The sequence below is a fragment of the Sciurus carolinensis genome, chromosome 19 (assembly GCF_902686445.1).
Source record: "Sciurus carolinensis chromosome 19, mSciCar1.2, whole genome shotgun sequence".
In the NCBI taxonomy this organism is placed as follows: Eukaryota; Metazoa; Chordata; class Mammalia; order Rodentia; family Sciuridae; genus Sciurus; species Sciurus carolinensis.
This window is the reverse complement of record NC_062231.1, coordinates 9,445,293-9,460,807: the sequence shown is the minus strand read 5'-3', so window position 1 is coordinate 9,460,807 and position 15,515 is coordinate 9,445,293. Positions and strand designations below refer to the sequence as shown.

Below are 15,515 nucleotides of genomic sequence, written 5' to 3'. Positions count from 1 at the left end.
CTTGCCTTTTAGATCTACATTTCTACAGCACCATGAAATGATTTAGCCTCACACACATATTATCTTATGACTGTTATTTTTCAATATGTGGCTGTAAATGATTTAAAATACATATGTATTTTAAGACACCTGACTTACAGCACAAATATGCCTTCTATAGAAAATATTCCATCAGTAGTTCAATATAAAATTTTCAGTACCACTTTTGTGCTTCGGTCTCTGAACTGAAAAATTGCTTCCTTTGTGGAGAAGAAAATTGGAACTCTTTAGGAGGTCCATTCAGGCTTGGGTAACATATTCTATCTTTAATGAAAACCTTACAATGGAATGACCCTGAATCTTCTTTAACTGTGACTTTAATTACCACCCTAAGTACAGATGACTGAGTAGGAAATATTAGAATATATTCCTACTAATGTTTGATAACTGGACTCGGCTCACTTAGAATAGTTATTCTGGTGATAATAACAGAATTTAAGACAGATAGTTACACTAGGATTCGAAGACAGTACTAAAGTACCACCAAAAATATTTCTATACATACTCCTAAAATGTTCTAACATCATGGAAATTTTGAGAAAACAATAGAAGTAGTCATTATAAAAAAATGAATTAAACCTCCCATGACACATGCATGAGAAATGGCATAATTAAATCATAATGACCAACATTTCTTGAGGTCATTATATTTCTGAAACATTTCCACAGATTGTACTTCATCTTCTTTAACACATACTTGTAGAATACATGTCACCTGACTGTCCATATTTCATAGATGAGATGATCAGTGTTTACCATCATAGACTGCTCAAGGTCATTCTTGAACTCGATGGAAGATCAGATGTAAATTCAAATGTGTATTACAGTGTATTTTCCTCAATGTTATCTCAGTTCATATTTTAAAGATATAGGTCTGGTACTAAACCAGAATAAAGACAACACTGAAATGATATATTTAACTGTAAACCTACTCCATTGACTTTTAGTTCTTTACAAAGTTGGAATTCTCTATCATTATGCATTCCTCCTGATTGAATTCAACACATATTGTAGAGCTTCTCATATGTACCTGGGGTTTTGTGAAGATGAGAAACATAAAAATGGGATGAGAATGTAGCTCAGTTGGTAGACTACTTGCCTTGAAAGCACAAAACCCTGGGTTCAATCCCAAGCACTTCAAAAAAACATGAAAACCAAGTAATCCCCCAGAGAAAACAAAGATGAAATTATTACCTAGAACTATTTTCAATAGCATATGGTAATTGTGAATGGATACAAAAGGGGATGTACAGTGGGAAACCAACAATTGTTATATGATCCAGACCTGATTTGGAAATAACAGGAGAATGGCACCTGGAGGGTGTCAGAGAAACTTGAGTACTGAAGGGGGAAAAGTGTGTGTTGGGGTGATTGAAGACATTTCCTGATGATATGAGTGGAGGCTGAGATTGATAATGATGTTACTATTTGAAATAAAGACTTTCTCTTTCTTTTCTCCTAAGATATAATGTGATTCTTTGCCCAAAAGATGAAAAAGACCAACCAACTATATGATCTTATTAGTATGAGAAATGCACTTTTCTCTGAAGTTGTCATTGGGGTCTCAGCCAACATCATCCTTCTTCTCTTCCACATCTTCAGGTTTCTTCTCCAGCACAAGCTGAAGCCCACTGACTTGATCATTGGACTCTTGGCTCTAATCCACATAGGGTTGCTGATAATTATTGGGCACACTGCTACAAATATTTTTGTGCCTCAGGTCTTTTTGGATAACAACAAATGTAAATCATTGATCTATTTGTACAGGTGTTTGAGGGACTTCTCCATTTGTGCCACCTGCCTGCTGAGTGTCCTCCAGGCAATCACCTTCAGTCCCAGGAGCTCCTGCTTGGCAAAGTTCAAACATAAGTCCCCACATCAGAGTCTGTGTTCCCTTGTGTTCCTGTGGGTGCTCTACATGTCCCTGAGTCCTCACTTCTCAATCTCTCCTACTGTGATCCCCAATGTGACCTCACGTGGTCTTGTAATTATTACTGAATACTGCACAATTTTACCACTGAGTTACTTCCTCAGGCATTTATTTTATGTATTAGGTGTATTCTGGGATGGCTTTCTTATAGGGCTCATGGCTCTCTCAAGTGGGTACATGGTGACCCTCTTGTGCAGGCATAAGAAGCACTTCCAGAAACTTCATATCACCAGTGTTTCTCCCAGAGCAAACCCTGTACAGAGGGCCACCAGGACCATCCTGCTGCTCATGAGTTTCTTCATGCTCATGTACTGTTTGGACTGCATCTTTTCTTCCTTAAGGCCTATGTGGAACAATGACCATGTTTGTCAATTTATCAAGATGATGGTGGCTAATGGCTATGCCACAACCAGTCCTTTGTTGCTAATCTGTACTGAAAAACAAATTATTAACTTCTTCAAATCCTTTTTGGGAAAGACAAAACATGTTTTACTAGAGTGATAGGTAATTTTTCTGAATGTACCAAAACACTGGCTTCTGAATAGTAAATCACAGCACAGACTATATGATCCCTGGGTTAAGTGAATATGGATATGTGCATGTTTTGCTAAATCTGTTTACTTTGAGACAATTGAATAAAAAACATGTAATAGAAACAGAAATCATTTACTTTTTTTAAATCATATAAGGGTCCAACCTATCTACTTGGGGTCAGCAAGCGATTTTTATGAGGTAGGTCTCATGTTCATGGGCTTGGTTAGCCATTTATAAGACATTAAGAGTATACAGCACTTTTTATAAAGTGCTTCAGTGAGTTGTATTTTGTTCAACCAAATATATCAATATTTATTTCCCTGAATTACCACCTGATCCATCAATTATCTTTTTATTTTTATGTATTTATTTTGGGGGGCACCAGGGATTGAACTCTGGGGACTCAGCCACTGAGTCACATTCCCAGCCCTATTTTGTATTTTATTTGGAGACAAGGTCTCACTTAGTTACTTAGTGCCTCGCTTTTGCTGAGGTTGTCTTTCAATTCAAGATCCTCCTGTCTCAGTCAGCCCAGCCACTGGGGTTACAGGTATTCACCACCACAATTGTCCTTTGATTGATCTGTTTGAAACAATTCAACATAGGAACTCAAGTTCTCACATGCACACCAGTGCTCCTAGTAGCATTATTCATGATAGCCCAATGTGGAAATAACTCAATGTCCAAAAGCATCTGAAGATAAAAATGAAACATAGCCTGGCTATACCATGGAATATTAATCAGTGTGGAACAGAGGAACAAATTCTTCAGCAAGTAATTTTTGAACTTTGATGACATTATTGCAAGTGAATTGTCAGTCACAAAAGAACAAATGTTGGGACTAAAATTATAGCTCAGTAGTAGAGTCCTTGCCTGGCATGTGTGAGAGACTGTGTTGTAAACTCATTATCACATAAAAATTAATCAATTACAGATATTGTGTCCATCTACAGCTAAAAATAATTTTTAAAAGAAGAATCAATGTTATAATAGTTTAATGTAGAAGGTAGAAATATGAGTAGAAACTTTTATAGACAGAAAAACAGAATGGCATTTACCAGGAGCTGAGGGAGGGAGTCAGTGAGGAATTCCTATTTGATACATACACAGGGATAGTTTGGGAAGAAGAAAAAGTGCTGGAGGTGGATGGTAATTATTTTCACAATAGTGTGGATATGCTGGCTGCCTATAACCTGCACTATTATAAAGCATCAAAGTTGTAATTTTTCTGTTATGTGCATCTGACCATAATGAAAAGTGCCCAATGACCTTCATTATTTCACATGTAATACACCAGATACAGGAGGAAAAAAACCATATGTTCTTACTTATTTGTGAAAAGCAATGAATAAATGTAGTAGAAGAGAAAGGAATAGTGGTCATCAGAGAATGGGAAGAACAGGGAGAGGGCAGATGAAAAGAGATCAGTGAGGGGCACCAGGAGCAGAGTTGAGGAATTCCTTCTGGTACTTCTTTGGCACAGTAGGGTAACTATTGGTTAAAATAATCTAAAATATATTTCAAAATTCAATTTCCAACACATAAAAATAATTAATAGTTGAAGAGATGGAAATGCTTATTACTATGATCTGATTACTACAACCTATACACATGTACTGAAATACCATAAGTTACCCCATAAAAATGCACATGTACAAATATATCTTTAAAAATAGTTTCCAGTGTTTTTATGAACAGATAAGAAAAGATTCTCAAAAATAAAAGTGATTTGATGGCATGATTCTCAAAATGCCAAAATATAATTTTCTAAATGTTTCATTGGATTTTAGTAAATTGGGTCCAAATCATTTTGTTGTCATTGTTTGGGATCAGGGATTGAATCCTGCATTGATTATCTACTGAGACATGTCTCCAGCCCTTTTTATTTTGAGACAGGTTATTGATAATTTGCTTGGCTAAGTTTTCCAAGCCTGGCCTTGAACTTGTGATTATCCTGGATCATTCTTCTAAGTCCCTGGAATTATAGGTGTATCCTTTACAGACACTTGCAAAGTATCTGAAAAGGAAGAAGAATTCTTGTTATGGATTCAGTTAAGCAGCAGCTACAAAAGGATATGTAGCCTTAGGTAGGAAGAGTTTTCATTTTCTGGGAAAGTGTTTTACATGAGTTCGCAATGTCAAATTCAAATTATACAGGAATACATGGAAAATTGCTGACCTTGATAGTTCATGCTGTGGAGAGTACAGATTTGTAGTATTTTTTGAATTAGAAAAAGGAAAAAAATAGGAGATGCGTAGTTGAATTAGAGGACAGCATTATATGTCACCAAATATTTCAGCAGATCAGCAGATGAACTGTGGGAAATATTACAATATCATATATCTTCTACTGACTTATAGTATCACTGCTCCTGTCTGGTAATTTTGCTTTAAAATTATGATGTAGAGAAATAGCCAAAATTAGAGGTAAGTTATAAAATAGGATGCAACACATATACCTACTAAATGATAAAATAATCAAAATCCACAATAGCAGTGCCTAGATTCATGGTCATGTCCAATTAGTTAAAATGATAGGATACTGTGCCACAGTGTTGCAGAAAGTGACAAGAGTGGAGGGGAAATATGGAGACATGAAAAGAACCTTCACCAAAGAAGCACTATACACATCATGTCAACATATGAAAAGATGCTTAACAGCACATGTCACTGGGGAAATAAAGTTAAAAGTACTCACTACTCATAAGTAAGAGAACTTTACACAAAACCCAAGAATAACAAATAGTGGTTGATTGCAGATCATAGGAAGTCTCCTTGATTTTTGTTGGGAAGTCAAATATGTTCTTCTGGAGAAGGGGCACTGAGATTTTATCCTTAATAAAGTTACCCTATGACACAGTGATTATTTACCCAAATTATTTGTAAACTGATGCCCACAGAAATAGTGTATGTTACTGAAGGCATGTCACTGAATGGAAAGTTATTAAGGAGGTCATGGGTTTGAGAAAAACAAATAATGTAGGCTTAGTGCTTTGCTAAAAAAAAAGGGGGAAGCACAGAGAACTCCAGACATAGAGGCTGTGATTCTGCCCATTGAAGGAAACTGTTTTTTTTTTTTTTTTTGGAAGCTTTTCAGAGACTACCTGTCAGGAATCCCTGTGGGGGAATTGGGATTCACATGTTACTTTAGGAGAGAGGCTTCTTGAGATCTTCTGGTGCCATCCTTGATGTCTTAATTACTTGGTTCCATTGGTGGGTGGGCACTCAAAGACAGATAATTGGGATTAGAATGGGAAAATTTAATCTTGTTCCCTGCCCCCAAGTGAAGGAGGATGAGAGGGAGAAAAGTAAAAGAAAACATGTTCATTTTAAAAGAAGCCTCAGTGTCAGAGTGGCATGGACTATATTCAAACCACTAGGTGGACCACTGCTGCATATGCAAGTGTTGACAGCAGCTTCATTCAGTGACACAGTAAGTTGGACAGAATGCAGACATTCTTTTGCAAATTTATGGAGAAGCAAATGAACTTCTTCCAACAAATGTCTATGCATCAAAAAAGAGTAGTCTACTGATTAGCTCAACAACAAGAATAAAACTCAAATGCATTTTACTAAGTCAAAGAAACCAGGATAGAAAAAGGTACTTATTTCACTCCATTTACATGACATTCCTGAAAAGGAGATAATATAGAGTAAACAGGAAACTACTGGGTTTTAGGGTTAGACAAATATACAGCCTTTAGATAAAAAGTAGATGTGACCTGGCATCCTGTGCCTACAGTCCAAGCTGCTTAGGAAGCTGAGGCAGGACAGTATGAACCCACAAGAGTGAGTACAGTCTGGGCATCCCAACAAGACTATTTCACCAAAAAAGTAAAAAAAGACAACAATAACACACACACACACACACACACACACACACACACACACACCACCTAGGTTATTTTTAAGGTGAAGGAATTCTCCTGTACTCTGCTGGGTTGAAATATGAATGAATGCCTGCCATTTTTCAAAACAATGGAATTCATTTTACAAAGAGTGAATTCTAATATGGGGAAATAAAAGAAAAACTTTAAAATGGAAGTGAGAGTATAACAGTGGTCCATTGTGACTTTTAAACAAAGCCTTTGCTGATTATTTTAAAAGTTTCTTGTTTGTATTTGTCTATTCTCCCTCTCGCCCTCCTTAACCTGGGGGCAGGGAACAAAATTCCCTTGAGTTGTATGTTCTCCACAGGGAGGAGAGGTCACAAGAAGAACTAAGAAATGGCTGAATCCCAAGTTACAAGTGAATTTTTTTTTATTGTAAACAAATGGGGTACATGATGTTTCTCTGTTTGTACATGGCGTAAAGTCATACCATTTGTGTAATCATAAATTTACATAGGGTAATGTTGTTTGATTCATTCTGTTATTTTTTCCCTTCCCCACAACACCTCCCACCCCTCTTTTCCTCTATACAGTCCTTCCTTCCTCCATTCTTGCCCCCCTCCCTAACCCTAACTCTAACCCTAACATGAACCCCTCCCACCCCCCATTATGTGTCATCATCCACTTACTAGCGATATCATTCGTCCTTTGCTTTTTTGAGATTGGCCTGTCTCACTTAGCATGATATTCTCCAATTTCATCAATTTGCATGCAAATGCCATAATTTTATCATTCTTTATGGCTGAGTAATATTCCATTATATATATATATATATATATATATATATATATATATATATATATACCACAGTTTCTTTATTCATTCATCAATTGAAGGACATCTAGGTTGGTTCCACAATCTGGCTATTGTGAACTGAGCAGCTATGAACATTGATGTGGCTGTATCTCTGTAGTATGCTGATTTTAAGTCCTTTGGGTATAGGCCAAGGAGTGGGATAGCTGGGTCAAATGGTGGTTCCATTCCAAGTTTCCTAAGGAGTCTCCACACTGCTTTCCAAAGTGGCTGCACTAATTTGCAGCCCCACCAGCAATGTATGAGTGTACCTTTCTCCTCACATACTCACCAACACCTGTTGTTCCTTGTATTCTTGATAATCACCATTCTAATTGGGGTGAGATGGAATCTTAGGGTGGCTTTGATTTGCATTTCTCTTATTACTACAGATGTTGAACATTTTTCCATATGTTTGTTGATTGCTTATAGATCTTCTTCTGTGAAATGTCTATTCATTTCCTTAGCCCATTTGTCAATTGGATTATTTGCATTCTTGGTGTAGAGTTTTTTGAGTTCTTTATAGATTCTGAAGATTAGTGCTCTATCTGAAGTATGATTGGCAAAGATTTTCTCCCACTCTGTAGGCTCTTTCTTTGCATTGTTGATAGTTTCCATTGCTAAGAGAAATCCTTTTAGTTTGAATCTATCCCAGTTATTGATTCTTGCTTTTTTTTCTTGTGCTATGGGAGTCCTGTTGAGGAACTCTAGTCCTAAGCTGACATGTTGAAGCTCTGGACCTACTTTTTCTTCTATAAGATACAAGGTCTCTGGTCTGATTCCGAGGTCCTTAATCCATTTTGAGTTTAGTTTCATGCATGGTGAGAGATATCAGTTTAGTTTTATTCTGTTGCATATGGATTTCCAATTCTCCCAGCACCATTTGTTGAAGAGGTTATCTTTTCTCCATTACATATTTTTGGCCCCTTTGTCTAGTATGAGAAAATTGTATTTATCTGGGTTTGTGTCCGTGTCCTCTATTCTGTACCATTGATCCACCTTTCTATTTTGGTACCAATACCATACCGTTTTTGTTACTATTGCTTTGTAGTAGAGTTGAAGATCTGGTATTACGATACCCCCTGCTTCACTCTTTCTGCCAAGGATTGCTTTACCTATTCTGGGTTTTTCATTCTTCCAGATGAATTTCATAATTGCTTGCTCTATTTCTGTAAGGTACATCATTGGGATTTTATTGGAATTGCATTGAATCTGTATAGCACTTTTGGTAGTATGGCCATTTTGACAGTATTAATACTGCCTATCCAAGAACATGGGAGATCTTTCCGTCTTCTAAGGTTTTCTTTAATTTCTTTCTTTAGTGTTCTGTAGTTCTCATTGTAGAGGTCTTTCACCTCTTTTGTGAGATTGATTCCCAAGTATTTTATTTTTTTTTGATGCTATTGTGAATGGGGTAGTTATCCTAATTTCTCTTTCTGAAGATTCATCACTTATGTATAAAAATGCCTTAGATTTATGTGCATTGATCTTATATCCCACTACTTTACTGAATTCACTTATGAGATCTAAAAGATTTTTGGTGGAATTTCCTGGTTCCTCTAAGTATATAATCATTTCATCAGCAAATAGGGATAGTTTGAGTTCTTCTTTTCCTATTCATATCCCTTTAATTTCTGTGGCCTGTCTAATTGCTCTGGCTAGATTTTCAAGGACGATATTGAAAAGAAGTGGTGAAAGAGGGCATCCCTGCCTTGTTCCAGTTTCTAGGGAAATGCTTTCAGTTTTTCACCATTTAGAATGATATTAGCCATGGGCTTAGCATAGATGGCCTTTACAATGTAAAGGAATGTTCCCACTATCCCTATTTTTTCTAGTGTTTTGAGCATGAAGGGGTGCTGCATTTTATCAAATGCTTTCTCTGCATCTATTGAAATAATCATGTGATTATTGACATTAAGTCTATTGATATGGTGAATTACATTTATTGATTTCCTGATGTTGAACCAACCTTGCATCCCTGGGATGAAACCCACTTGATCGTGGTGCACTACCTTTTTAATATGTTTTTGTATGCGATTTGCTAAAATTTTTTTGAGAATTTTTGCGTCGATGTTCATTAAGGATATTGGTCTGAAATTTTCTTTCCTCGATGTGTCTCTGTCTGGTTTAGGTATCAGGGTAATATTGGCTTCATAGAATGAGTTTGGGAGGGTTCCCTCCTCTTCTATTTTATGGAATACTTTGAGAAGTATTGGAATGAGTTCTTCTTTAAAGGTTTTGTAGAACTCGGCTGAGAACCCATCTGGTCCTGGACTTTTCTTTGTTGGTAGGCTTTTGATGACTTCTTCTATTTCATTACTTGAAATTGGTCTATTTAAATAGTGTGTCCTCCTCGTTCAGTTTAGGCAATTCATATGTCTCTAGAAACCTGTTGATGTCTTTGAAATTTTCTATTTTGTTGGAGTATAGATTTTCAAAATAGCTTCTAATTATGTTTTGTATTTCAGTCGTGTCTGTTGTGATATTTCCTTGTTCATTCCGAATTTTAGTGATTTGGGTTTTCTCTCGTCTTCTCTTTGTTAGTGTGGCTAAAGGTTTATCAACTTTGTTTCTTTTGTCAAAGAACCAACTATTTATTTTGTCAATTTTTTTATTGTTTCTTTTGTTTCAATTTCATTGATTTCAGGTCTGAGTTTCACTATTTCCTGTCTTCTACTACTTTTGGTGTTGGTCTGTTCTTCTTTTTCTAGGGCTTTGAGCTGTAGTGTTAGGTCGTTGATTTCTTGAATTTTACTTCTTTTATTAAATGCGCTCCATGAAATAAATTTTTCTCTAAGTACTCCTTTCATAGTGTCCCAGAGATTTTGATATGATGTTTCTTTGTTCTCATTTACCTCTAAGAATTTTTTAATTTCCTTCCTAATATCTTCTGTTATCCATTCATCATATAATAGCATATTGTTTAATATCCAGGTGTTGGAGTAGTTTCTGTTTTTTACTCTTTCATTTATTTCTAATTTCAATCCATTATGATCTGATAGAATAAAAGGTAGTGTCTCTATCTTCTTGTATTTGCTGACATTAGCTTTGTGGCATAATATATGGTCTATTTTAGAGAAGGATCCATGTGCTACTGAGAAGAAAGTGTATTCACTATTGGTTGGATGGTATATTCTATAAATGTCTGTTAAGTCTAAATTATTGATTGTGTTATTGAGATCTATGGTTTCTTTGTTCAATTTTTGTTTGTAAGATCTGTCCAGTGGTGAGAGAGCTGTGTTAAAATCACCAAGTATTATTGTGTTATGGCCTATTTGGTTTCTACAATTGAGAAGGATTTGTTTGACATACATGGATGAGCCACTGTTTGGGGCATAGATGTTTATGATTGTTATATCTTGCTGATTTATGCTTCCTTAAAGCAGTATGAAATGTCCTTCTTTATCCCTTCTGACTAACTTTGGCTTGAAGTCCACATTATCTGAAATGAGGGTGGATATTCCAGCTTTTTTGCTGAGTCCATGTGCATGGTATGTTTTTCCCCATCCTTTCACCTTTAGTCTATGGGTATCTCTTACTATGAGGTTATCTCCTACAGGCAAAATATTGTTGGCTCTTTCTTTTTAATCCAATCTGCCAGTCTATGTCGTTTGATTGATGAATTCAGGCCATTAACATTCAGGGTTATTACTGAGATATGATTTGTATTGCCGGTCATTTGGTTCATTTTTTAAATTTTATTTATTTATTTATTTATTTTTTGACACAACTTCATCCCTCCCTTATTTGACAGTTCATTTAGGATAATTCCTCCCTTTTCTGATTTGCTTCTTTGTTTTTTATCTCTTCCTCATGGAATATTTTGCTGAGAATGTTCTGTAATGCTGGCTTTCTTTTTGTAAATTCTTTTAGTTTTTGTTTATCATGGAATGATTTTATTTCATCATCAAATTTGAAGGTAAGTTTTGCTGGGTATAAGATTCTTGGTTGGCATCCATTTTCTTTCAAAGCCTGAAAAATGTTGTTCCAGGCCCTTCTAGCTTTCAGGGTCTGGATTGAAAAATATGCTGATATCCATATTGGTTTCCCCCTGAATGTAATTTGGTTCTTTTCTCTCACAGCCTTTAAAATTCTGTCTTTATTTTGTATGTTAGGTATTTTCATAATAATGTGCCTTGGTGTGGGTCTGTTGTAATTTTGTGTATATGTAGTTGTATAAGCCTCTTGATCTTGATTTTCCATTTCATTCTTCAGATTTGGGAAATTTTCTGATATTATTTCATTGAATAGATTGTTCATTCCTTTGGTTTGTTTCTCTAAGCCTTCCTCAATCCCAATAATTCTCAAATTTGGCCTTTTCATGATATCCCATAGTTCTTGCAGATTTTGTTCATGATTTCTTACCATCTTCTCTGTTTGTTCAACTTTGTTTTCAAGGTTAAATATTTTTTCTTCAGTATCTGAGGTTCTGTCTTCCAGGTGTTCTATCCTATTGGTTGTGCTTTCTATGGAGTTCTTAATTTGGTTTATTGTTTCCTTCATTTCAAGGATTTCTGTTTGTTTTTTTTTTTCAATATCTCTAACTCTTTATTGAAATTATCTTTTGCTTCCTGTATTTGCTCTTTTAACTGTCAATTTGTGCTATCATTCCATGCCTGCATTTGCTCTTTCATCTCATCGTTTGCTTCCCTGATCATTTTAATTATGCATATTCTGAACTCCCTTTCTGTCATTTCTTCTGCCACGCTGTCATTGGATTTTATTGATGTAACATCTAGATTTGTTTGGGGCATTTTCTTCCCTTGTTTTCTCATATTGTTCAGGAATCAGTGGGTCATTAAGATATTTCAGATTTCCTCTATTGACTTATAATGTCCCTGAGGATTGCTAGTATATCCCCTGTTATCCTTCAGTAGCCTGCAGTCTTGGAGGAAGTTGATAATGCAGTGCTCCACAAGGAAGCTGCCTCTCTAGGGTTGGTGACCCTCAGGTGGGGTATATTTCCTGATAGTGGGCAGAGGTGCCTCCACTTGTTGACCAATGGTCATCCAAAGGGGAACTAGGGTGCAGGCGGAGGCAAGGCCTGTTTGTGCCTGTGTCTCTGGTTTTACCATCCTTGTGGGAAAACCTCACCCGGCAGGGAAGACTCACCCAGTGGGGAGGTCTTGCTGGTCAGTTCCCCTCCTAGAGGTTCCCCTCAATCTACAACTACTGCCTGGGCTGGGCTGCCTTCCTCTGCAATGTTCCCAGGGGCCTGAACCTACCTCCTGTGCCTGGGAGCCTCACCCTTCACAGACAAGTCTCCTTAGGCTGCCTCTCCTCAGAGAATCTGCCTGCAGTCCTGTAAACTTCTCTCCGCCCGTAGGCGTGTTTCTGTTCGGCTCTTCCACCAAGAAGCCGCCTAGGTCCTGGGACCCTGCTCTGCACCTAATCTCCTGGCTATGTGGCCCCTCCTCTGAGCCGCCACCTGGAGCCCTGTACAATAGGTCCAAGACCCGTAGACCCGCCACACACCTCTTCCTCTGGTCAGCCGCCCGGTGTTCTGACGTAGTCACTAGGAGTCCAAGCAGCTCACTTCACGTCTCCTCCTCCTGCCAACTGCCCGTAGCTCTAGGCAGTCACTCCAAGTCCAAGTGACCCGCCCTGTCCCTCCTCCTCCTCGGGGTAACCCCCCGGGTGTTCAGGAATGGTCGCTCGGAGACCAAGTGACCCACTGTCCTCCTCCTCCAGGCAGGCCACTGGTGTTCAGGAACAGTTGCTTTGATTCCAAACAACTCACCACTCACCTCCTCCTCTGGAAACCGCCTGTGGCTCTGATGCAGTCACTCCTAGACCAAGCGACCTGCTGCGCTTCTCCTCTTCCTCCGGGCAACCCCCAGTGTTCAGAAGCAATTGCTCTGAGTCCAAACAGCTCCCCACGCAGCTCCTCCTCAGGCAGCTGCCCGGAGCCCCAGTGGTTGCTCCGAGTCCAAGCGCTGTGCTGATCCGCCACCTCTACGATGATCCCAGTTGTCTGTGTTTACCGCTCCAGCAGTGGGGAGGGGCATCTCACCAGGCAACTCTCCTTCACAAAGTTCCCTTTGTTCCTGGGCTACCGCCCCATACGGGATGCCTCCCCAATGGGAGAGACTCACCTGGCGGCTTTGAGTTGGTCCCAAGTCTCTCGCTATCTCCTCTTTTGAATCCTGCATCCTGGAGCAACATGAAATGCAGCCACCCTCTAGTCCACCATCTTGAAAAACCCCCACAATTGAATTTTAATGCACCATCAGGATGCACCTGAGACCCCGTTCCAGGGCCCACCTGGAATGCAGTCTTTGTATACCTTCTCTAAAATGTTTTCCCTGAAGGGCAGAACTACTGCCTCTGGGTCAGAAGTCCCTGTGTTTCTTCTTTGCTTACAAATAAATAGAACTTCAAAATCATGTCCTTATTTTTGGATTGACATTGGGGACAAGGACCAAGTTTTCAGTATCAAAACTGGAGACCAAGATGAGACCTGAAAGCAGCCAATGCTCTGGTTTATTGGGCAGGCCTGGCCCCTTATGAAATCACACTTCCATACTGAGGAGGTAAGGCTAATTTTTTTGAGAGCTGACTGCTGGAAAGCTAGGAGAAAGGCTAGTATGCCTTGGGTTAATTCAGAGGGAATCCTTCTGGGAGTAAAGGGAAATACAGAGAGACCATCCCAGCAACTTTCAGAGTCCCTTTTGCTTCAGGGAACACCCACCTTCCTTTCCTGAACTCTATGGATTGTTTCATTGTGGTCTAATTTGAGAAGAATGAAACTGAAAGCAGTAAGTGTAAGAACCCAGAATTCACTCCGGACACAGGAACACACATAAGTGAGTTTATTAAGCACACAGACAAAGTGTCTCCCTGCAGGGTGAGAGAGAAAATGAGAGGAAAAGAGACAGGGTGCACGTGTGCAGGAGAGAGTGAAATGGAGGAGACAGCATGAAAGTGAGTAGGAGAGAGAGCATGAAAATGGTGGGGACACCATTCTTAAGGAGTTGATTTCTGTAGGGGAACAGGGACCAATAACAGAGAAGGATACTTGCCAGCTGAATGATGAACAAATAGCTAGCTAGGATGTACACAGGCTGACAAGTGAGGTTGTAAATTGGGATGCAGGGGAAATGACTGCAGAGTAAAGGGCAGGGGAGAAGCTTTATATTATATTACAGTAAGTCTCCACACCTTGGCCATTTTCTAAGCTCCCCTGTGTACCTACTATTGGCATCACAGTTACCATTTTGCTGCCGCCATTATTCTGCCCCCTCCACACACACACCATTTTACAACCCAGAATGTCAGTCTGTGAAAATTCTCGGCAGCCACTGGCACAACCTTTAACCTGTGAACTTTGTCACCAGCAATTGGTCCTTTGCCCACTAAATTCCACTACTTAAGAGAAGCTTCCCAGGATATAAGATCAATGCTCATAAATCTAATGCATTTTTATACATAAGTGATGAATCTTTAGAAAGAGAAGTTAGGAAAACTGTCCCATTTACAGTAGCTTTGAAAAAAGTAAAATACATGGGAACCAATCTAACAAAAGAGGTGAAAGACCTCTACAATGAGAACTACAGAACACAAAAGAAAGAAATTAAGGAAAACCTTAGAAGATGGAAAGATCTCCCATGTTCCTGGATAGGCAGAATTAATATTGTCAAAATGGCCATACTACCAAAGTGCTATACAGATTCAATGCAATTCCAATTAAAATCCCAAAAACTTACCTTACAGAAATAGAGGAAGCAATCATGAAATTCATCTGGAAGAATAAGAAACCCAGAATAGCTAAAGCAATCCTTAGCAGGAAGAGTGAAGCAGGGAGTATCACAATACCAGAACTTCAACTAAACTTCAACTTTTGTTACTACAAAGTAATAGTAACAAAAATGGCATGGTATTGGTACCAAAATAGACAGGTAGATCAATGGTACAGAACAGAGGACATGGACACAAATCCAAATAAATGCAATTTTCTCATACTAGACAAAGGGGCCAAAAATATGCAATGGATAAAGACAGTCTCTTCAACAAATGGTGCTGGGAAAACTGGAAAACCATATGCAACAGAATGAAACTTAACTGATATATCTCACCCTGCACAAAACTCCACTCAAAATGGATCAATGACCTTGGAATCAGACCAGAGACCCTGCATCTAAAGAAGAAAAAGTAGGTCCAAGTCTTCGTCATGTCGGCTTAGGATCAGACTTCCTTAACAGGACTCTCATAGCACAAGAAATAAAAGCAAGAATCAATAACTGGATAGATTCAAACTAATAAGCTTTCTCTCAGCAAAGGAAACTATCAGTAACATGAAGTGAGAGCCTACAGAGTGGGAGAAAATCTTT

General features: G+C 38.4%; 1 protein-coding gene across 1 annotated transcript; it reads left to right on the top strand.

The window, feature by feature from the left end:
• The first annotated feature begins 1,528 nt into the window (after positions 1 to 1,528).
• LOC124971191 (vomeronasal type-1 receptor 90-like) lies at positions 1,529 to 2,470 on the top strand. Its single transcript, XM_047534976.1, has one exon. The coding sequence runs from the start codon at positions 1,529 to 1,531 to the stop codon at positions 2,468 to 2,470; it is 942 nt and encodes a 313-aa protein (XP_047390932.1).
• The last annotated feature ends 13,045 nt before the right edge of the window (positions 2,471 to 15,515 follow it).